At 38.9% G+C, this 24682-nt stretch overlaps 1 protein-coding gene across 5 annotated transcripts in view; it reads right to left on the minus strand.

Moving 5' to 3' along the window:
* Window positions 1-24682, minus strand: part of sick (sickie) — a 142974-nt gene that overhangs the window by 94895 nt on the left and 23397 nt on the right. For 3 of the 5 annotated variants that reach the window (XM_086837347.1, XM_086837345.1, XM_086837343.1), the window contains one exon: window positions 4488-4658. In XM_086837347.1, coding sequence (XP_086693473.1) covers window positions 4488-4658 — 171 coding nt within the window. Of the gene's footprint in view, window positions 1-4487; window positions 4659-6199; window positions 6390-24682 lie in introns of those variants that run through there. The other 2 variants (XM_086837346.1, XM_086837344.1) reach the window with 1 other exon arrangement.

The raw sequence follows: 24682 nt of genomic DNA on the forward strand, positions 1-24682 counted from the left end.
TTTTATTTTGTTTGCACGCAATTGTGAATTTCAAAACATTGAAAAACGGTTCCTAACGGGGTCTATTTGTTTACACTAGAAAACTGTAATGGACATCTTTACAGGATAATTTATGATTATATTTAAAAAAATTCATATAATTCATATTCAAAACATAACATAGTATATATTTTATTATATATCATAATTGCATAAAATCTTTTAAATTCAAAGGGTATTCAGAGATTCGTTTCTCGAAGCTACAATTCTTTCTTTCTTGTTATTTTATTTGTTTAACCCTCAAAGTTGCTCCATTGTTTTGTTCTCATTGCCGCATTGTGCAAGCTAAAGTCGAACTAAATTTAGCCAATTGAAATGTACACAGAAAAAGCTTAGCCAACCAATATTCGTGGGATTGTTAACTTTAATGTTGCCATAAAAAAACACTATGCATTGTTTACCCAGGAAACGATGCAGCAAGAATTTCATACCCAGAAAATCTATTTGGGAAATGAAAAGAATTTCCCTATAAAGAAGTCAAAGTCTGTTGCAATAATGAAGTTCAATTTAAAGCCAGATGCTGTTTGCATCAGCCAGAATGGTGATTCAGAAAAGTCGAGAGAAGGGAGTGGTCCAGGTAAGTCCTTCTCCATTGCCTGTCACCTGAGCAGATTTCGTTTTAGATAATGTTAAATGCAGCATTTTCAACATGGAACATGGAACATGGAAAGCTTAAGAAAAGCAGCAGGAGGAAAGTAAATGCTAAGCATTATATTTTTATAACTTTAAGGGGACAAAAGTTGCGAAAGAGCATTTAATAAATAAATGAAAATAGTTTAGAAATCAATGCAGTCTTTATAAAATAATATTATAACTTGCCTAGCTGGGAAGGTAATCTTCGAAACAACTTAAACTTGTATACTTAAAAGTTTGCACTTATCATACACGCACTGAATTTTAAATATTGTTTTCCTATCAAAATGTTCACTCCATTTTCCTTATTTTTAAAGCTTTTAAGTCCTTTTCTGCCTGAGATAGCATCCTTGTTGAACTTAAACTAAAGCATTTATCAAGAACAACAATGGGTAAGTTTCTGGTCTTGGAAGGAATTTGAAAATCGTTCAAGCGCACTAATTCTTCCTATTGTTTTAGTTTAATTACATAATAATTGGCCAGTACGATGCTCTGGATGTTTGTTTGCCTTGTGATAATAACTGCAATCGGCTTATGGAAATACCAACAACCCACACAAAGGCCCATAAATGCTGGAAGAATGACTTTAGAAATTGGCTACAAAAGGCGTTTATTGGCCTGTAAAAGACAGGAGAGCGATGAAGGAAATGGACAAAGGAGCAAGACGGGCAATTATATAAGACACAGCATGTGCTTATTTTGATTTAATTTCCCATTTAAGGCACACACACTCACACCTACATTATTTGCATACTTGATTGGGAAAATCTTATAGAGTGCTTGTGTGTGTGAACAGATTCGAGGGGGGGAGGGGAAAGAGGAAAGCCATTTCCCATCTACCTTTTTGGCTTGCAGCTTTCACATGCTTTCTTTGTTTGAGACCGGAGTGGAAATCAAATTAGTAGCGTAGTAAAATTCATTTGAGTAAATTTACACAAATTGCTCTTTCCAATGAGAGTGACTCAGCTGCAAGCGGGTCTTTAATGAAAAGTCCGGCTTAAATAGAACTTTAAGTACTTTTAAACACGATTACCTACAATGAATTAAAGCATTCAATGGCTTAAATTGCGACTCCTACGATAAATATTTACCTATTTATATTTATAGAGTGAGTAATGTCTAGAAATTAATTATTATTCATAGAATAATAGAAATAATAGTATTGAATCCCCGTTAAAGACTTAATATGTAATAAAACTTAAAAGCCTAGGTAAATCTCCAGTTCTGTTTTGGGAAAAACTCTTCATTCAAATAACAAACTCTTCAACCAATTTCTACTTAAAGTCAACTTTGGCTGCCTTTAATTTGGATTCCTGTGACTTTGGCTTCCAGTTTTCTTTTTTATTTTTTCCTGCTACGCGTTGCCAAGCACTGTCGCTAAAGTTAGCTTTGAACACTTTTACATTTCGCTGATTTTTCAAGAGTTTCGTTTTCCAGTTTTTCACCACTTCTTTTAGCCGCTATGTGGTTCTAGCCACATTTGACTCTGGCCCAGGTCCTTTGGCTGGTTCAGCTGCTGGGTGTTCGTCGTCTTCACTCATTAGAAAAACGTTGCAGAGTCGGTGAAAAAAAGTGCACTACGTGTTGCAGTGGGAAAAACAGGAATGGAAACCCTCTCATGTAAAGTTTGCACTTGCAAAAAGTGGCCATAAAAAAAGAGCGAAGAGATGGCGGAGAAAAGAGTAAGAAAAGTTTATTAGAAAGTTTTGGACTGAACACGCGCCAAAGAAAGGAAGCGCCAACTAAAGTTTAATATTTGATTTAAAAGTTGATAAAATTTACTTTAGTCTGCGCTCAATGCACTCAGCACGGTGTTATTTGTTTTTATTGAATTTGTTCAAATGTGCCCAGGACCTTCCAGAGCTCCTACTTTCCTTTCCTTTCCTTTGCAATTTTCTTGGCCTTTTTTGTGAACTGCAGCACTTGGTTTGTGGCGCAGATTTCTCATTTCGCCATGCAAATATGAAAAACAAATGGGCAAATGAAAACGGCAGGCAGCGTAAAGAAGTCTGTGGCTAGCAAACAAAAAAGGGGCAGCCCAGAAAATAGGGAGTTTTCCCCCTTTCCCAATGCTTTGTTTGCTTGCTTTGCAATTGAAAACACGAAAAGTGTGATAAAAGGAGGCAGGGCATGGGCATTGTTATGAGTCAGGATACGAATACAATACAGGGGAGGAGTGAGTACAAGGACAGTACAGGTTTTCCGAATAGATAGAGTAAGGTTAGAGTAAGGATACTGTAGAATGTTAAGGTTATTTGTGTATTCAAACCTTAGCAAATATGCCAATACATGAATAAATGAAATGTTTCTTTTGTTTCAAAATATACAACAAAGACTTGATAACAAGACTTGAAATTATAGCTCAAAGTTTTTCCCATGTCATTTTGCAGTGCTAACATTTCGCATGCAATCAACTCATTTCGGTTTTTATATTCTCCTCTATATTTGTGAGCCAAATTGGCGAAATTTAGTTGGTTAGTCCTGGCTCCTGTTCGTCAATGATGTGTGTGTGTGGAAATGTGCAGTGCCTTGTATGGCTTCGGGCTTCTTCTTCATCTCAAATAAACCCAATTTGGGGCCCATGTCACATACGTCAACGCGACAGAGTGGCACGCCTCCTTTTCTGGGCGAGTTTCGCTGGCAATTTGTCAGCTATTTTTTCTCGAGCTTTTCGCTTTTCGCTGTTTTCTTCTCTTTTTTTTTTGGTATTATTTTTTATTTAGCTGCATCACGTGCCACAACGGCGCACGTTTAGCTGAGCTTATCATTTTCTCAAAGACTTTGTCTGCTGCCATTTCACTTGTTGGCTCCTCGCGCAATCCCTCCTGACTATTTAAAATGCAAAGCGTCAACTAACCGAAAACTGACAAAGTTAAAATAAATTTTTATTTCATGGACCCGCCTTCTGTCTCTGTTTATATATCGGCAATGAACTTGCCGCAGATTCAGTGCAAAAAAGGAAAAAGGAAAATGTGCCAAGGCAGCGAGGGACTTTATTTGGAAATCTTAGCACGAAGCAGACAGAAAAGTAAAAAGGAGAACAGAAAATATTTCAAAAAATTCGACCAAAAAGTCTACATTTGTGGGGTTTGGGAAAATCCTTGCCGTGCTAGCTTTTTAATTTTAATTTAATAAAGGCAGTGAAGTGCAGCACAACCGCTGCAGTTTCCGATCTGCTATCCCATCATCGTCATCTCAATTCAATCAGAGAGGCGAGGAAAAATTTCCACCTGGCGCCAAATTGCTTAGTGCGGCGGAAATCATCATTTTCCAACTCGTAACTGAATTTCAGAACAGTCGCCGCAGCACGGATGGAAAAGTTTGTCATACGCCCTGTGGTACCGACCACCGAATGACATATCCACACCCGAACATTCTCTATGTGTGTGTATTTGCGGAAATATTTTCACGTTGAGCCGGATTTGCATTTGACGTATAATGCAGGCTTCGGTCCTTGCCTCGTTTTCTATTCCAGCCTTTTCTTTTTTCGTCATGTAAAGAACAATTAACGCAAAGAATAGAAGTGACTCATGATGCTTCTGGTTGAAATAGAAAATGCCAGGATTTTTTCACGTTTCACGTTTCTGGGGGAGCCTCAATAAGGGGGGAAATGGAAAGGATTCAAGCTATTCATTGCTTAAAGGAATGACAGTTCAGTTCAAATTTCTTTTGCCATACATTACCCGGGAGTTGAATAGCTATTCTTGGCCTTATTTATGGGCAGATAAACCTTAGTCTGATTAGCATATTTTCCCTATTCCCTAACCATTAACTAAATATATTTATTCTTTCAAGAAAATAAATTATTAACTCACCATTTGCTGTTGATTCTTTGGCTTCTTGACCAGATCGGGCACCTTGAAGCTGGTAACCGCCTCGATGACCTCGGCCAGGAGGAGTCCATCCCGGCAATCAGCAGAGAGATCTGTGACTTTCCGTTTTGATTTGGCCCTTTCCAAATAGTAGTTAGCCCAGTCTGTGTAAATCTGAAATTAAATTAAAATATATATGAATTTAAATGTTTACTAAGCGACAGACTAATAGCCCATTCAAGTTGTAATTATGCGCAAGCTGTCCCTGTTGAAATTCTCTGCACAATTTTGTTATCCGGAAATCATTAGCCTTCCACCAGCAACATATGCACAAGGAGTTGGGCAAACAAATTAAAATTGAAGACATTTTCCTACCAAAAAGAGCCCTTTGGAAGTCGTTAGGAAAATCTGTGCTACACTTTTGGCTAAACGAAAAATCCTTTTTATTTGTTTGGCAGCTTTAGTGGCCTTTTTTCTTATCCTATTACTATAGCTCTCTCCTTTCGCAATATCCTTGGAGTTGCTGTCCTTCGGCCATTCTATCATCTTTATCTATGCAAGTTTTGTGATATAATGTCGTAAAAGAATAAGTTCTTGGTGGGGTAAGTGAAGCTTGTGATGCATTATGCCAGACAATGGAAAATATATAAACGAAGAGACTGGAGTTGACTTAAGATTTGCTTAACTTGCTTCTTTTAGTTAAGATACAAATGCCTTTTGAAAACCATATTCTGTGTTCTTTAATTTAATAATAATCCATTAGTAAAGTAAAAACTTTATATATAACTTCAACTTGCTCTTCTCCAAACAAAATTCCTCGTTTTTCGCTTCCTTGATCTTTAGGGTATTACAACTTTCCTTTCCTTTTTTTTGTGCAGCCAACATTATTAGCTTTGCAGACCTTTGGTGCCCTCACATCGTTAGCCACATCCTTACATAGTTTTTATTGTGCCCCCTGCCAGTTGGTAATCCTAATGCGGCACTCATATCCCTGCCTCCCCTGCATATGCATGCGACACATTTTAAGTCCGCCTTGGTTGGCAATAAAAATATCTTGCATTGTACTTTTGCTATCTTTTGCCAGCCTTCTGTTTGTCTAGCAGCTGCCTTTCTATTTTGTTCTGGTCTGCTCTGGTTTGGTCCTTTACTGTTTAGCCTTATTCCATTTGGTGCCACGGCCAAGTTACGAGCGGGCTTAACATCTCAAAGAGTCAGACGAAATACAATGGACTCACGCCCAGGACTTTGCCTATGCAAGTTTTTCACTTTTTGCAGTCGGTTTTGTTGTCTGGCTTTAGGCTCAGGCTTGGGCTTTGGCTTTGTCTTTGGCATTGGACTTGGAACAATAATCTGGTAACTTGCTAGTGGGAAATAGCCGGGCAAATGTCAGTGTCACTGGCAACTGTGGCAAGTCTGGCTTATAGACTACAGACTCCCCCCAGTGCACAGTGATTCCTTGATCCATAAAAAGTAGCTTACATTTTCCAAACAGCTACCAAAGTTTTTATTTACAAGACAAAGCACTGTGCGGCACATGCATATGTGAGCGCTTTTCTGAGATACGTTTGTTTATGAGGCAACATTTTCCATTTTCCACAGTCTAAATAAAATAAAACAATACATTAAGCTATCTCAGTTGAGAACAAAAAAAGTGGCCCCCCTTTCCATATACTAATAAACTTAATGCTATTATTTGCCTGGAGCATAATACCAACCTTTGCATAGTCACTCGTCAGGATGCCGTTGATATTATCGCAAGATCCTTGATAGCTTACACAGCGAGCCAACATGTTTGTTTAGTTAAAAGATTCACAATTTGATGTATGTCATTTCGACATTTTTTGTGTTACACCTTTTTCTATGCATTTCATTAGTAACTTTGTTTTATTATTCGGAGAGGTAGCTCTACTTTAAATAAATGTTCCATAATAATATCTTAATTTTAACCAGGCCATCCAGGGGCCATTGTAAGAGCACTCTTATAATACTCGTGTCTAACCCAGCATATCTTTTTTATATTCACATACTTATCACACATTATGCACCTTTCAACGACAGCCTTGTTTATGACGCCCTTCTCAACGCTTTTATTTCCGCCAGACCGTTTCATAAATATAAAATTACATCCAGCGGCCACCCGGAAGCAGGGATGCTGGGAGCATTGTATATTTCTTGCTATTATTTTTTTTGCCAGCACCATTAAAACGTCAATTATGATAAAGTTTTATTGAAACACGGTGCGCCAAACACATTTAAGCTTATCAGCGAGGCCAGAAAGAACCCCAGCTCTGGTAATAACAATAATAAAAAACATTAGGCGACGCCTTCACTTTTCACCCTTTTCAAAAGCATTTCCCCTCCGTGTGAAATGTACCTGGTAATTTGGGGTATATCGGAATGGTTCAAAAGAACTTTACATGCATTTAGAAGGGTTTATAAATTTTAAATTGAATGTGATGAAGCAATGACTATAATAATTATAAATTTTTTACAACTTAAATTGAATTTGTATATTACTGGGTATCTCACATTCTATAAGTATTTCTTGTGGGTTCGTTTTTGCTTTATTGTCCATGCTTTTTTGTAAATTCTGCGTTGAAAATCACACGCCCACTTGGGTAAACTAATTGAAAATGAAAGTGCCAACCAGAACTGACATCAGCAGCAGCAGTAGAAGCAGACCGTCACTTCAACAACAGGTTTACGGTGAACCTGGGTCCCGGAAATGGGTCTTGTGTCCGGCCTGCTCCACACCTTCCCCCCACTTAGATAGGGGTTGGGGTAGTTAGGCTTATGCATAATTGGGGCCGACACCCTTGTCAGCGACAATTCAGATTTTGTGTAGCGCAAGCAAAATTGTTGCCTTGATAAGCTTTAGTATCGAGTGAAAAGGGGTTGACAAATCGTCCAGGAAATCAATTTTGGTCGAGTATGAAAAAGGTCACACAGCCATTTACGAAATGAAAGCCGCCGACAATCTCGGGGAACCCCAACCACGCCCACACCCACGTTCAAAGGCTCTCATCTAGTGTGTGTAAAGGGGGTTGAGTGTCGGAAGTGCGGAGGTGGAGATGAACTTTGGGACTCGGTACTTTTCTTTACTTTCTGCGAAATGTCAGGGAAATGTCAAAATAAAAGTAATGCTGATAAAAATTTTATAGCTTTCCAGAAATGTGGCGAAAAAAAAGAGACAGAACCCGAGGGGTTTCTGTCGCGTTCCATGTTCCTTCTGTTCTTTATCAAAATGGCGCGACGTTGGTACTTTAGTTTATTGGAATTTGCATGACAGTGGCAGTAGGAAACATCAGCAAAGCGACAGGTGTTTTGGCGTGGGGAAAATTACTTGAAATTTATGTTAAATCGAACAGCGATAAATGCTGTCTGCTGACTGTTAAATAACTCCATTGATGTGTGACCTGAACCCGAGTGGGTCTCTTTTATCTCACCCTTGGCAGTCTTTAAGCTGCTTTCAGGAAAGCCGATCAATGTCAAGTCAGGTGTGTAGGCTCTGTTTAACTTGAACACAAATTGGTTTGGCATTAAGGCATGGGAAAGGTAAATAATACTTTAGATAATTATATATGTATATCTATCTATTCAAATTTTATAAGCAAAATTTCTGACTTAAACAAACAAAGACAAATCAGGCTGATAAAATCATTTGAAGTTGCTGATTCACAGACATGAAATGCGTAAATAAGCACTCAATATTAGGCATAGAATCCTTTGTGTGAAAATCAATATTATCAATGGAAACCCAACCCATGACAACCTGTTGTCAGCCTCTTTGACAATAAAGCAGCACCTAAATCTGTCTTTATCTTTCCCGCTGCATTCCTTCCCGCAATATGAGAAAAATCCACCCCAAAGCTAAAGCTTTGAGTTCACCATCCCCATTTTTACCTTATTAAATTCGATTGTATTATCGACTTTTATCGCATTTGACCCAACGTTTTCAGGCATTCCCCCCATCACCACTGCCATCTGAAACTCAATTTGCTCAACTCAATGAAAGCCTCGGAAGAAGAAATCAAATCACAGGCGATTGACATTTGAAAGTAATGTCAAAACAATCTTGGACACCTTTTGGGCGGCCCCTTGATTTTGGCCAGAAACGAGAAGCCAGCAGAAGGAGGGAATCAGGCCGTAATGAAAGGGAAGTGGACTGATTGGGCAAATGTGTTGATGTGCCCAATCAACTGGGTTTCATATCAAAGGCGAGACACTTGATTACGACAAGGGATGGGGATGTGATGAGTGCTCCCAATATGACATCATTTAGGACAGGTCACTCCCATTAAAGCCAAAGAGAGTTGTGTGAACTACCTAAACATTGTTTATGATTTAATAAATTAAGCTGACTTTATGTTTATAAACTTATTTATTAGATATTTAGTAAGAAAGTTGGGTAGTAAATTAATTTTAAGTAATATAGAGAGTAAAGAGAGTACCTCAAATATGCAGAAGTTTTAAGTTCCCAATTCTACAATTCAAAGTTATTTATATTATGTTAAGTTATTTAAGTTAAGTTAAAATGTAGAACTTTTTCACAATTCTATTTCTATTTCCTATGCCTAAAGTTCAATAAACTAGTCTCTCTATCATCTATGACATAGCAGACCCATTAGCGTAGGTGTGTCCACTTAACACAACTAAATAAAATAGAACAAAAATTATTACGGACAGTTCTGAATGCCCACGCAGACGTAGGCAGTCCCAAGAAAAGTTCGTGGTAACAACCCTAAAATTGATAGACTCGCATTTCATTCATTAATTGCTAACAATTCGTGGCACAACATCACAATTAATTGAAAGCCTTGCCTCAATTCTTTTATTACCCATAACAACTAGAGGGAATTCGAGGCGAAACACATAAAAGGAAAAGAAAAAGTTGCAAAAATTCAACCAAATAAACAATAAAGGTCTCAGGGCGAGACAGGGAAATAAACATTTTCGCTGATAAAAGTAAAAGTTGCGACAGAAATGCTTGTCAGCTGTCACATAAATAAAATGTATAAATATATATTTTTAGGGAAAGAAAAAAACTAAATTTCTTCCCCTCTCCGATTAGCGATGTCAAGGAGACACCCTTCCTCTCCCTCATGTCTTGACATCAGTCGCATTTAATAATGACAACTCATCAAAAATGTATATGACCCAGTTGCCCCAGTCCTCAGAGCTCACCCCCAATTGGATCCACAAACTAAAAGATGTCAGGCAAAATAACGTTCACGGAAAACGAAACCGAAAAAAGAGCCAAGATGTATATACAAATTATATATCATCTGAAACTTTTGCCTTTCTATAACCGTGCTGAAGTGCCGCCAGCACTTTTATGGCAATTTGATAAGGTCCTTCGTGGGGAATTTCCAGCTGAGGCTAAGTGCCCGAATTAGTAATTCACGGGGGGCAGTGCCGGAGAAGCATCTCATTCCTGACTTTTTGGGTCAGATAAAAAACGGAAATACCAACCACAGCAGTAAAGTTTATGGGAAAAACTCTGACGAGATGCATATAAATATTACAGGAAAACAGTAAACGGAAATATCGATTTAAATCAATTTGTATACCTTTTTTTGGGAGGTACTTTAAAGACATCGTTTAGTAAAAGTCTAAAACGAAGTGGAAACTAAAAGTTCTTAAGTCTGACATAAAATATTTCAGTCTAATTTTAGTTAAGGGTTTCTTACTCAAAGCGAAACAGTTTAAGTAATCAACTGTGTAAACAAATCCATCTCATCATATCATCCTGAAGATGTAGTAAAAACATTCATATAACCATTTACAAATCACAATTATCAATCAAATTTTATTGAATCCTTATAAAGGATCTATTAACAAGTCTGACCAACCCATTTAGTAATAAAAAAACAATCGCTTGATAGTTTTTCCCGGCATTAACCAGCTTGACCTGCTTCTACCACCACATATTCAATAGAAGGCACTTTATGCAGACATTAAACTAATTGTTGTACGCATCAGTAGCTCGCTTAATTTTGCATAAAATTTGCACAAAGCCGAGAAAAAATATCCAGTGACCAGCACCGATGGTGGACCACAGGCAGGAAGTTAGGGCCGGCGTCCTAGAGAATGGGAACACCACATATTGGACCGCAGGATATACATACAGAGGGGAAGGACTAAAAGCTGACCATTGCGGCCAAGTCAATGGCCATACGGGCAATTGGGCACAGATGTGAGTTGGATTGGTTTTGGCTTTGCTTTTCGCCTGACTCGAGTGTGAGTGACACGTGAGTGGGTTGACAGCCCCTCGACCCATCGTCCAGAGGCCATTATAGAACAATTGAAGCAACCCCCGAGCCTGGGCTGACCCGAAATCGATACGGAGGCACCTAAAAATAGCCTCAAAATTCATTCTCATAATGGCTTGTGACCCAAAACTTGCAGCAATTCATTCCTCCTGTTTTGAAGCCAAGTAAGAAAACATTTTTAATTATATTTTCAATTAATTATGCCGCAGCACATGGCGGCGACTCCTTTACCCAAAAAAATAAGAAACAAAAAGAAAAAGTTTCTCGCGTTAATTTAATTACCGCTAAAATGCGAATGGAGGGCAGGAATGGGCTTAACTGCTTATTATTATGCCACACGAATGGCAGGGCCGTCGTGTTAACAGCTGTTAAGGCCATGGCGTGTTCGGGCCAAGTTAACGGCCATGAGTCACCTGCAATTGACTCTGAAGGCGCAGACTGAGGAGCCCTTTAATACGCCCCAAGCTTATATTACGCATACGCAACGAGTAACCAAAAAAAAAAAAAAAGAAAAGGTGGCACAACACGGAGAAAAAGTACCTGGAGGGGGTGGCAAGCAATCAGAGCTTGCCACAGGCAGAAGAAATTCTTGTGATAAAAGGGGAGACGACCTCCCCTTTCACAGCTCGTTTTTACGTTCAAATTTAAAGCAGCTTGCTGGGGAGTGGGAAAAAATCAAAGTACAAGATTGAATAAAAGGCAAGGGACTAAGGAGAAAAGTAGAAAAGGAAAATGTGGAAATGTTTAGATGAGTGTTCCGACTATAAACATTCCCTACAGAAAGAAATAAAGCTTGAAAGTGGTCACAAAATATAGGATATATAGGAGAATGTATATTTTTGAATTGGTTACATTAATTTATTCTTTCTTATGATCATTTTAATTTATAAATATGCCGACCGAGCATACCTCAAACGCGACTAGTATAGCTTTTAATGAGCATGGTCTAAAAAGAAACTGTTGCCTAACGGCTTTATTGGTAATGGGTTGAAAGGGGTTCGGGTTTCAGCTGTAATAGACATTTTGGCCTTTTCCTCTTACTCTTAAGAAAACCCTTTTATAATATAATTTTTCCCTCAAACAATGAATTGCGGAGAAATAATGAGGTAATATTAAGCTAAAAGAGTACAAAATACCGCAAAAAGAAGGCTAAATAAATTTACATCGAAATATGGTTAACATTTTCCTTAGTGTAAAACCTACTAACATTATTAACCACATCAATTACCACCTATTTTCCGTTAATGTGTGAATTCAATTAAATTGTTTGACAAAGAACAACCACTCGGCCTCTCCGAATATTAATTCATTATTGGTTGAATTATCATTTAACCGAACACAAATTGTATAAAACAGCCACGGAACTCAGAAAAAGAGTTTTTCCACCCTCTCCGATCGCTGAACGAACTTATTTATTTACACTTAATCAACTGCAACTGCCGAAGCACATAAATTTCACTTGATTAAACCATTTGGTGCACTATTTTCGGAGAATGCGTTTTAAACAAAAAAGCGGAGTCGAACGGCGAACGATGTGGCAATTAATCCATTAAAAAAAGCATTCAACGGGGGGTAAAACTATGGCACGCTTTTCCATTCTATTTCGATCCGCTGCGAACAGAGCGCGAAAGTTTTTCCGACCGATACGCGACGTGATCAGCAACAAACTGAGAATCCGAGAGAGGAATTGGGAGCATCTTGCCCTCTTTCCAGTTGGGGAAAATCTATTTTTGGCCAGCAACATTTCCGAAACAGCTCGCAACATTCGAAATATACGAAAATAAGTAAGAATGTAAAACGGAAATGCGGCTCCCTCTGGATTAAGCGATCGTTGCCAAACGAAAAATCTGTACGCACTCAACGAAAACTCAATTACTCAACCCATTTGGCAAAAAAAATCTCAAATTTAAATTACAAAATAACAATTGGATTTAAACAGAAGCGAAAAAGGAAAAATTACGCGAAATGCAGGCGCACAAAACAATGCCGGGAAAATATTCATGAGGCGGAGGGAAAAACTCCCCCATTTTCTTAATGTGGAGTTTTGTGTAGTGCTACCGTAATGCAATATCACTCAAGATAAAACGTTTTCAGTTTCAGTGGTAGAAGGCGGCCAAAAGCAAATAAGTCAAGTCAAAATTAATTTACATTTGCAACAAGGTTAAACAAAAAACGCCGATAGAATACTCTGCATACTTTCCGGGGATGTTTCGAACGGAAAATTGATGGGGCGAAGAAAAGGCAACACGAGAAGGAAAGCCAAGAGATGCAAAGTCAGAAGAGGAAGCTAGCCCTTTTCCACCATCTGAAGCTGAAGCTGAAGCACTCCAAGTTTTTCCAACCTAGCTCTCGGTTTAATTTTCTGTTTAGTCAACTGTCAAGCCAACGTAAAATTAGCATCGTAAGCGTTGGACAGGAAAACTACAGGCAGGTGACTGCCAGTCATGCAACAGTTTTTCTTTTACCTTTTCTATTTTCTTTCTCTTTTTTTATTCGGAAAACATGCCATGTCACAACATCAGCGTGCTACTAAGAAATCACGAAAGGATTTATATTTGAGTGCCACAGTGAAGCCAATAATCATAAATTTAACTAATTGAAAACAGAACTCGATAGCTTACTTCATTTTCAATTTTATTAAAGGTATTATTTAATTAATCCCGCAAGTAACCTACGAACTAGGCCACCTTTGAGAGAAGCAAACATTAAAAACCACATGGATACAACCAACAATGTATTTACAAAGGATTCCGAGCCACCACTGGACACAGACCACTTCCGGTGAACCCAAACTGAACTTTATCGATGGGACCCGTTTAATGGGAAGCCACTCGTGACAGCACTTCGTCTACATCAAAAGCAATTGTTAGACGAACAAGGAGTCCCCCACTTTTCCAATGCAACACCACTGAGCCCAGACAATGCATCAACAATATCTAAATATATGCAGCTTGTCCACTCTTTATGCCAGTGCCACACGCTATTTTTACCAACAATTTCTGCCAGTTGACAGGGATCCGGGATCCAGGGGGACGTCTAGGATGGAGACCACGACATTGAACCACAACACGGAGCAGGAAGGAGTTTCAATGGCGTCGGGATCGGGGGATGAGGCTAGAACAACATCATGGCAACTAAGTGGCCCTCCAAGTGGCTGGTTCCACTCTCCAGGAAGGGGTTTTGGCCCCTCCAGCTTGTTAGTTGTTTTGCAAATTTCTTTCTGGTTCTGGCAAAGTCAATACAACGAATTCGGGCTGACTGCTGACGTTGGCACTGATGAAGACTAATTGCAGTTAATGTGGCATGAAAACTGCGCCACCTATCGACCTTAAAAAATATTCTATAAGTTTCTTTCTCTATGCAATATGGAAACTCCACTTACGAACCACTTCTCCACTGCCGATCCACTGTAGACATAAACAATGTGGAAAAGTCAAAGAGTTTATGCCTAATTAAGTAAACTACTCATGTTAATTAACACGAAAGCAAACAAAAGGCGCGGCATAACGCATTCGGGGTATCAAAATTGTGGTTATTTATAGGACGCTGACAAGAGTCACTTCACAGCCGAGTTCATCCAATAAGAAGAACATCGTGCCCCGGAGTCTCGATGGGAAAGTCAACAAAATTCAGACTGGAGAAAATAGTTTTCAAACCAAACTATGACGCTTTTATAAAGTTCAAGGTCTGAAAAGCTAAAGAAAGCCTTTACGTATATTTTATAGAGTTGTTTAGTATGGAAAAATAATAATTTTAATTTGATTTGAGAGACTTGCAACGCTCTCAATTAATTTCAATTCAAAATTAGTTCTCTACGAAGTCGCTCATATGTATTTTGTGAGTTCATCTAAAAAGTATTTATCTCTCGCTGAAGATTTATGCTTCTGAGTCAATGACTGGGTATTCCCCAGTGGCAGGATTAAGTGCAGGTTCATTTTGCCAAAGATATATATTTATAGAAACAAAAACAGAAGCAAAAGTCACAGCGGGGCATCATGTGCGCCACACTCCCAACTAGGCGTGTCTGTGCCTCTTTGACAAAATAAATTGCGTCAAGTTCAACGCCGCCAAATGCCGAAGTCAAATAGGGAAACTCTCTCAGCTAAAAATAAATTATAAAATAGCGACAAGTTGTGTGCAGCCCCAAACAAAAAAAACACAAGAAAAAACTGTCAACGTGCCTCATAATTAATTGCAACACTCCGGCGACTGGAGACTTCGCCTTCGTTATTAGAGCAACAGCGCGTGCGAGTGCCTCAAACAAAAACTGAATGCACGAAGCTGGAGCAAGTTTTGACTGATCACATGCGGAAGGAAAGGAAGCGGAAAAAATAAAGTGACGTGGGGAAGATTTTCCGCCAGCTGAGTTCCCGTTGCCATAATGTATGGTCGGTCATTAGGAGTGGTTATAATTTCATAATTTTTCACGAAACGAAACGAAACGAAAGGGTTAAAGTTGTGACACAGGGCAATGATTAATTTTACCACCAAAAGACCTAATCATAAAATAGTAAAACACTTATGTATATATATTCCAAATATTATGTCAAATATAAATCCGTTTCTAAAACAGGGCCATTGCATCAGGCGATTTAAGGCCCCTTTAAGAACTATTCACCCTTTTGGACGGGAATCGTAAATTATGAATAAAACACAAATCACAGCGTATTACAGCATATTAAACCATTCCGAGAACATCAATAAAACATAAAGAAGGAGGACAAGAACAAGTAAAAGCCATGCGCTTGGACCCCATCACTCGATTTCTCCCTCTTGACTTTACGGCCAATGCCACATTTGCATGTTGCTTGGCAACATTGTTGCCAAACCCGGACCAAAGTGTTGACAGTTTTCTGGTTCTGTTGTCCAGGTCGGATCTGTGATACCCTGTAGTAGTAGTGGGTAAAGTGAACACAGTCCAGTGAACGAGCCTAGTTGTTCACGCAGCTTCATACTTGTTCATTTGTGTTGCAAGTTGGATGAACAAGGGAACAAGTGAGTAAGTGGAGAAGCAACTATGTATGAATGGTCCTACGTCCAAAATCATTTACATTTTCATTTTAATAAAGAATAAATTTCATAAGTATTGCTTATATTTGGACCTGTCTAAATGTACAATTAGACAATTCACGCAGCTTCATACTTGTTCATTTGTGTTGCAAGTTGGATGAACAAGTGAATAAGTGAATAAGTGGAGAAGCATCTATGTATGAATGGTCCTACGTCCAAAATCATTTACATTTTCATTTTAATAAAGAATAAATTTCATAAGTATCGTGTCTATTTGTTCCTCTCTAATTGTACAATTAAGTAAAATATTAGACAAAGTGAATAGCTCACAAAAACAAATAAAAACAATAAAATAACAAGAAAATATCTTGTAGATACTATGTAGTTATAACATTTTTAAATACATAATTATTTGCAAATATGTTTACTAAGACCCAGTACCTCTTAGTCGAACCATTTCCCACATAAACTATATTTTTACTTATTTTTCTCCTTCTCTTAGCTTCGACTCTCTGTATTTTAAAAAAAAAAACTTTCATGTGGCAACTCGTCGGATGTCACATAATTATGAGCGTGAAGCACGCGTCTGCGGCAGGCGGCTTTATTATTTAAGCCTTTATGCGTGAGCATGTGAACTACATATGTACATATATATAAACCTTATATTTATATACACGAGTGTATATGTGCTCTTATATATGCATGTGTTTATGGGAAGGAATATTTGCCGGGTTTTTTTACGATGCGCTAACTAGAGTTGGATGGCATCCTACGGGCCACAGGCGCCTCTACGGGAAGCTTCCGTGGCCGTGACTGGTCATAAAGTCAATTAAATGTGTATAAATTTAATGAGAGCGTCAGTGGAGCTTAATGAGTCCGTAATGTGGGCAGTGTGTGCAGGGAGCGATGAAAGCGGCTTGTTTCTCAGGTGCATAATGGGGATTTCGACACAAGTTAATCCCATGCAAGTTATGAAATCGAGATTATTAAAGGACACACGCAGGACACACAGGTTAATGAGTAAAGCAATCACGAAATCGGGTGAAGGAAGTCCCTACTGAACTTTATACTTTATAATTTAATATTCAGGCACCTTATTGGAATAGCTCTTTAATTATCCATGTTGCAATGCCTTTCTGTTCATTCTTCTGCCATATGATGAGGCACTTACATTCTAATTATTTTCCTCTTTCACTCTAGAGACTTTTAATAAGTTTTTAATCCACTTACATCTTGTTATGTAGCATCGACAAAATCGACAAGAAACCAACTCGCAAAATCGGCTTACCTGAAACGAAAAATAAACCAAAAGGCAAATTAGAATGATAATGAAGAAACCAAATTAAAAATCTTTTAAATATGAAAATGAAGGCATTAGGCTAATTAGTGGCAACAGACTCTAGGCGAGGTATATTAGGTTACCAGTGTTTTAGGCCAACATTTGAAATTCTTAAAATTCCCTTTACGGCTTCGTCCTGTTGCTTGCTTCTTTTGTCTGGTAAATATTAAGAAATTCCTTGCATTTGCCATGAGATTCGTGGCTTCATTTTACGCTTCAAGTGTAGTTAATGCCATGAAAATTCCTTTGGTCTGCCAAAAAAAAGAAAAGCAAAGCAGATACTTCCTGCACTTGGAAGCCTAAACCTTGGCCATTGCCCATTGACCAGATGGCAACCATTTTGGAAGTGGAATGGGAGGACGGAGAGTCAGCCATGTCAACCAGCTTCCTGTCTAATGCTCTAATATCCGTTTTACTCGTTATCCTTTTTTCTTTGTATTTCGTTTTCTCTTCTCTTTTTTTTTAGCTTAGCTTCGTTTTACCCACTTTGCTGTTGTTGCATTTGACATGTGTAAGTGGCTGTCAAGCGTTTCAGAATGATATTCTAGCTCCCGACCTGCACCTTCTGCCATTTCCTCTCCCATTGTCGTCGTCCCTTCGTTGTTGTCCTTTTTACTGTTTCCGTTGCTGTGCGACCATAGTTGATTTTATTTACATTTCCAGAATGCGTATCCTGCCTAAATATCCCAAGACGGTTTAGAATTTGGGGCACTTATGCTAATATTTTTTACTGGGGTCAGGCTGGAGCAACTAAAGGATTTTGTTTTTATTCCCAAGGTATTTCGACGAGCAGACAAATTACAAATCCTCCCCTACGGGCTTTTCGTCTTAGTTTAAATCCCACAACTGTTTGGCACCTTAAAGATATCCTTGTCGGGCTTAACTCCTGAGAGTGGACAGGACGAAGTTGAAAACCAAGTATGATATAGTAATATCTTACACTATCTTTGCCATTCCATAAACATTTTCCGCATCTTAGTTCTAATGAGGAAACAATTACTGCTACTAAACTCTTCATAGGCCATCACGTGCACTCCCAGATAAATGCCCAAGCAAATTAACCTTTTAAATGCATACACAAGACCCAAAGACCCAAAAGTTTCAAACTCAAATTTGGCAAACTGAGCCATGTAACCTTTCAAGTTCCTGTTCGGATCTCAACGGAAGAAACCTTTCCAATTCTAGTTAGGAACCCAGCGGAAATAACCTTTAAAGTTCAGTTTTGCTGGCACGTTTAATGAACTGCAGCCATTTGGGGGGGAAACAGATTGTGCGAATCTTTCACTCAAAGGAGTGTGGCCCAAACAAAAGTTTTTCATTAAAATGAAACTTTGTTGCATTACGCTCCCTAGAAATACTTGGGCTTGTGGAGCGGGACACATGCTGGCCACATTCTGGCATGCATATGAGTTGGCAAATCCCTGGAGCAAACGAGTGTCTTTATACTGATAATTGGATTTAATTTTTGAATATTCTCAGGCCGAGAGTGGACCCGGGCCAAGACAAAACCTATTAAAATTTCAGTCATCTAACACGGAGTCCACACTCCATCCTTCCTTTTAGCTTCGAAGCCTCGTATGGCGCCTGTTTTGGCCAGCAGCCGCTTTCCTTTTTGAGCCGTAAAAATTTTGACATGTGCTTGCCACATAACAATGGCTTGAAGTGGGGGAATCCCCCGAGTGTCGCATAAATATTCATTTTCTTGACTTTAACGTTGGTGAAAGGGTGACTGCTTCACGAGATTCCCTTGTTTTACACTTGGACAAAAATTTAAATATATATTAAAATATATAATAATACTGCAGGTGCACATAAATATAGAAAAACTCTAAATCTAACCATTTATAATTATGTTTTAGCTTTTCTATTAGGAATAGATTTCACAAAGTATTTCTGAATACTCATTATATGGTTATTCCCGGACTTAACTCCTTGTTGTTTCGAGTGCTAAGCCAATTTCTCTCCTTGTTGGCTCCATCAAATGAGTGTTACATAATCCCCTTAGAGCTGCCAGGGGCTAATTTTTAATTTTTATGGTTCACATGCTTTTCCACCAGCCCCACGTTCAGCTCAGAGAGCTCATAAAATGAATAATTGCCACTTTTTGGCTCCAGTAGCTCGCTGGATGCTAATAAAGCGGGACCCAAGCCAGACTGGGCCGTCCACCCCATCAAACAAATGGAGATTAATTTTATTATAATGTTTCCCGACTCTGGCGACTCTTTTTCCCTCCACCCCCTGCTTTTCGGCTTTCCCTTTTTGTTAGATTTATTTTTGTGCCGGCATTAAATTAATTTGTGGAGCTACGTTGGGCTTTGGCCAACGTAATTCTGTTTGTCCAGCTCCTGGGTCCACAGAGTGGATACTTGATTACGTTACAACGGTCCTGAATATCAGGGGAACCCCCAACACACACACACACACGTGGGTATGAGCTTGAGTGCCATTTTGAGTATGTGATGTGGTTTGGCTTTAAATGAGCGCTTATTGGCCTTTGATATGGTATTTGCTTGAGTGGCTTTGTGTCTGGAGTGGCTTTGTGACACGGTCGTTAAGGTCTTTCGCTGGCTAATAACTCTTCTTTATGTCAGTAGATTATTTAATATATTTTATACTATGTAATTGCAGGAAATAAGAGTTTTAACAAGAGATCAGCTATAGATTGTTATTACTTAGAGCCAAGCTTTTAATTTTTTGAGTTGTTTAAGTGAATAGGCAAATATTCGAACGTCTTAAGAGTCTGTAGAAAATTCCCATTTTCGAAAAAAGATCCATTAAACCCCTGCCAATCCAGTGCAAAGCATTCTCCATATATTTGTATAATGCTTATGCCCTAAAAGGACACAAATCCAGACACTCCAAAACAATCATTCGGCTGAGTCAACAAGGACGTGAAGTTGGAGCTTTGGAGCAGAATTTGAGCCAGGGAGACATTTCCCTGATAGGTTGAACGGATGTGGGAAGGCGGTCTGTTGTGCATAAATCACTCTCACTTGTTTACACAAATAGGCGCAGAGTCGAGAGTCGGGTATTTCGGCGAAAATAGAAATATTCCAACCAGTCGCTCGGTCGGCTTAACGAACTTTTCAATTTTTCCCCTCGCAGTAGCTGTGTTGTTCTTGCAAAGGACGGAAGACCGTAGGCGGAGCCCGGACTCGCCCCCGGAAACAAAAAACATATACACACATACATATAGAGGTACGGACGGACCCAATTTCGCAGAGCTTGCCACCCATCCGCCCACACACATTGGCAAATATTGAAAGGGAATAATAACAACAGTTAAGCAAACAATGTGCCGCCCGATCAGGTCACGTTCCTGGGCTTAAGTCTGCCGGCCGAGTCCGACTGGGGTCGGAATTCGGAGAAAAAACATTTCAGGAGTTGTACAAACAATTTAAGCGATACAATGCATATTTTTCTGGTGTGTCTGCCACAAAATGTAAAATTAATACGCAGACCCAAGGACCTTTGTCCTCCCCTCATTCAATTGGAATGCCATTAATTTTGTCGCTGCATACTTTGGGGCGCAATGTTTACTCAGTTCATAAGCCGCTTTTTGCTATGGAGAAAAGTTAATAATTAACTAAACGTGGGGTCCCATACCATCCAACTCGTCAATTACTTTGATGGCCTAATAACACATTTGGCCCAATTAAATCAACACAAGGCGAACGACGTTCACATTTAAATAAATAAACAATGAAATCAAACAAGCGGACTGCCTAAAAACAACACAGAAAAAGTTTCCCTTCACAAAAAAAAGAAAACATAACAATCTAGCGAAGGAAAGTTTTGTCAAAACTTTGGCAAACTCAAACTTTGTCTGCTATTAGCCAAAATAACAAAACAACCAGGAGATGGAGAGCTCGAGGGCCAGGACACTGCCCACGCGTGCTGTCAAATTACCTAGGGAAATTATTTTTTAACACGCACCAAAATACAACGACAACGACATGCAGAGCACTTTGGGAATATATCAGGAGAGTAGACAAAATATTTATATTTAAGAGGTTTCTCTTAACATCAAATGGGATGGTATTAGAATCTTAAAGCTAAGAGAATTAAACGAAGATTAATAGAGAGGTTTTTATAATAGCTTAACAAACATTAGTAGTAATAAAGTTTTTACCAAAAATTTGCAAGGGAATTAAAGCTTATTTAAAAGTTAAAACATTATCAATAAATTATTATTTTATAATAGTTATAATAGTTTCAAAACGTAACTTGAAACTGAACAGTAAATATTTGCAACACCCTAAAAGTTCTGGTTATTATATTAATAAAGTAAATAACAATACACAAGGATGTCTGATTATTATCCACCTGCGACACAAATTCTATGCCCCTGTTGCTTTTATCGGAATAAATAAAACTCATTCTAAACTCTCGCCATCAGGAGGGAAACAAGTTCATTTGAAATTCCCCCACCTGACACTTTTCGGGAGAGGTAGAGTAGGAGTGGCGGAGTCATGACTATTTGCATTGCCACCGTAAACGTCCTTAATTAACCCCAAACAATTTCAAGTGCCAGTGCGGAAAATAACGAAAATATTTGCACTACAATTTACCAAAAGTCCCTCTCGTTTCCATTTCCCCCCTGCAGAAAAACAAGAGCCTCGTTCTCCAAAGGGATTTACGGATTCGTTTCGTTTGGCACCTGCGGCTAGTTGGCCAAGTTATAACTGTTGCCTGGGTACGTTTGCGTTTAGCTCGACCACAAATCAAGGCAGAATATTTTTTTATGACTTTTTCATAAGTTTTGTCCACACGCAAAGTAATTTTTCAATTTTGTGCCACGCTGATAGGCCTGCACGATTTCCGCTGACTTGACAAATCGTGCAGGAATGAAATGTAAACCCTTACGTACAAAAACTTTCATTCTTTCCCTCTGCTTTCTTCGAATTCATGCCGGCTTTATTACGTGCGCGTGTTACCAAACACGGAATCGTCACAGGAGCCAAGGGATCCAGGACTCACTGAGGATTATGATGATGATGGGAAAGAGGAGGCACATCCGACAGCCCAAAGGGACTTTTTCGGGCCAGCCTAATGTGTTCGGGGGCTTGCGGCCAGCTCTTAAGTGAAATCAACAAGAAATAAACAATGAAATGCAGTGAAACATCGAAAGATACTCTGAAATATGGCCAAATTATTGGTGATTGATGATAAAGATGTATCATAAAAGTAAGTAGTTAAGTTACTATGAAGTTTATGGAGAAAGATCAATCTATACTTATTTTAGTATCTTTAAAATATTTTTATAAATTATGTCTTATATAAAAATTACAGAAAATATCAGATTGAATATATCAAATTAAGGCCTAAGCTTGGGTAAGTTTACTATACATTTCATATCTTTGTACTAATTGAAATAATTTAAAACAATCCATTTAAAAATAATTTTTTACAACAATAATATTTTTATATTTCTTTCCAAAACGTTTCCAAAAGTTCACAATAATACCTAGCAGAAATCACGACCAGGACGAGGAGCTTAATGGCTGCCTCAGCCGTTAACACTGTCCATTCATCACACAGAAAAATTGAAGAAGTAAAAACTCTGGGTGGGTGCTCAGTGAGCTCGGAGGGAGGAAAAACTTGAGCTCTCCGACCGGAGAAAGATGAATGACTTGACAAATGCGCTGGTCATGAATCAAATATCAATTTGACAAGCGCAAACTCCTCGGGCATTTCTGCAGAGTCCTGTGGAGCTCAGGTGGCCCTTTTCTTTTGATTGGCGAGTAAACCCCAACTTAATTCAATTTAATTGTGGCATACCGAGTGTAGGTGACGTGGGGCCGAGATGGTGGAGATTAAACTTCAAATTCACCCGGGGGGTGGAGTAGAAGATTAATGAAAAACTTTATCGCTGCACTTTGCAATTTTCTTTGGAAGTGCTTATTGAGTTGGGCTGCAAGTTAGATTGGCCTTGCCGCCATGAAAGAAGAAGCCAAGGACCCATCAAAACTCGACGACGTGACGTTTCATTAGCAGGCAGCCAAAAGCTGAAACAAGAAGGACGAGGACGAGCTTCGTCTGGGGAATTTGCATAAAGCAGGCGCAAACACACGTCACATTAATTATAAACAAGCCAGCCGCATCCGCCGGGAATTTGAGGAAAGCCCAATCTAGTTGATTAATAGTGTGCAAGTGGCAGGCAGTTCCAAATCTCTCCGTCACTCGCCTGTCCCCGCTAGATAAATGGACGAAAAAAGCAAACAATTAACCCGGCACAACCGAATGGAGCGGAGCAGTGTCACCTGCGTCCCGGTTGGGGCGTACAAAACATCCCCATTCCGGCTTATCGAGCAGACACAACTCCACTGGATGCAGATAGTTCAACTTCCTGGCGCTGCACTTCGAACGTTCATTTTTATTGCCACTATCCACAAAAAAAAGAAACCCAAAACGGACACCGGAACCCAAACGGATGCCAAATGCCGCAGTCCGTTTTTGCAATATGTCGCCAGTCGATAGGACCACTCAGATATATCCATGGCACACCGGGCAAACCCGTACCCGCCTTTCCTCCTCATTGCCATGCAAATCTATGCCAAATGCAGCGACATTTATACCAAGGAAAGCCAACAAAAAATGTTTAATACCTTGCCCGGCTTTCCAGAACCAAAATATTCTGGCCAAAACTGATTTAAAGGCTTGTGCCTTGCACTTGGTTTAAAAAGTATTCAGGGGAATTGAATACAGTGAGAGTAATTTAATTGATTTAAGAAATGTTGTTAAATCAGGCAGGGTTTTAAATAATTCAGAAACTGAAAAGAAGCTTTGGCATCTAATTATTAATTGTTATTTTAAACTAGATACCTTAAATATATTTAAAAGTATATTATAACATATGGCATAGTTAACAAGTACTACTATACTTATGTATCGCTTTTATCTTTGTAATATGAAGCTTAAATTTTGATTAAACTCCCATAAACTTGGTTTTTAGGTATGATCAGAATAAATATTAGAGTAGAGCAATCAAATTAGTTCTTACAAAAACTCAACTAGTCTAAATATCTCTCATTTTTTCCCCCTTGCTCCTTAGAACAGGTCCGAAAGATATTTAAAATATATTACAAAAGTAATATTTGACAGAAAGAAAAAGTAACTAAAAGCAACTGAAAACTTGAATTTCCACTCGAAAGGAACCAACCGCAACCTCGCACAGTGTTTGGATGAGCTGAAAAAAACTGGAGCGATAAACCGAGTTGAAATGCGGTTGGTTTTGGGATATTATTAAAAATTCTTGCCGTGCCAGTGTCAGTTGACTTCAGTTCTTTGGAGGTGCTAAAAGTGACCCTGCTCATTACTCGTGACCCCTACCCCGGAGTGCAGCTGACGTTTTTTTTAGCACCAACCCATTTCCTGAGGGGTTAAACTTTCGCGGTGAATGTTTGGAAAGTGCTGACGAAACCAGTAATTCTTTCCCTTCGTCGCCCCTTCGGAACTGAACCATCAATTTCTAATAATGTAATTTGGTAAACGTCATTTTGTAGGATAACAACCCCCTGGTGAGGGCGGTGTAAAAACCCTTCGCAGCCCCATTCTCATCCCTTTTCACACTTTCA

The sequence above is a fragment of the Drosophila serrata genome, unplaced genomic scaffold (genome assembly GCF_035046125.1).
Source record: "Drosophila serrata isolate PLE 108 unplaced genomic scaffold, ASM3504612v1 contig_302, whole genome shotgun sequence".
Taxonomy (NCBI): domain Eukaryota; kingdom Metazoa; phylum Arthropoda; class Insecta; order Diptera; family Drosophilidae; genus Drosophila; species Drosophila serrata.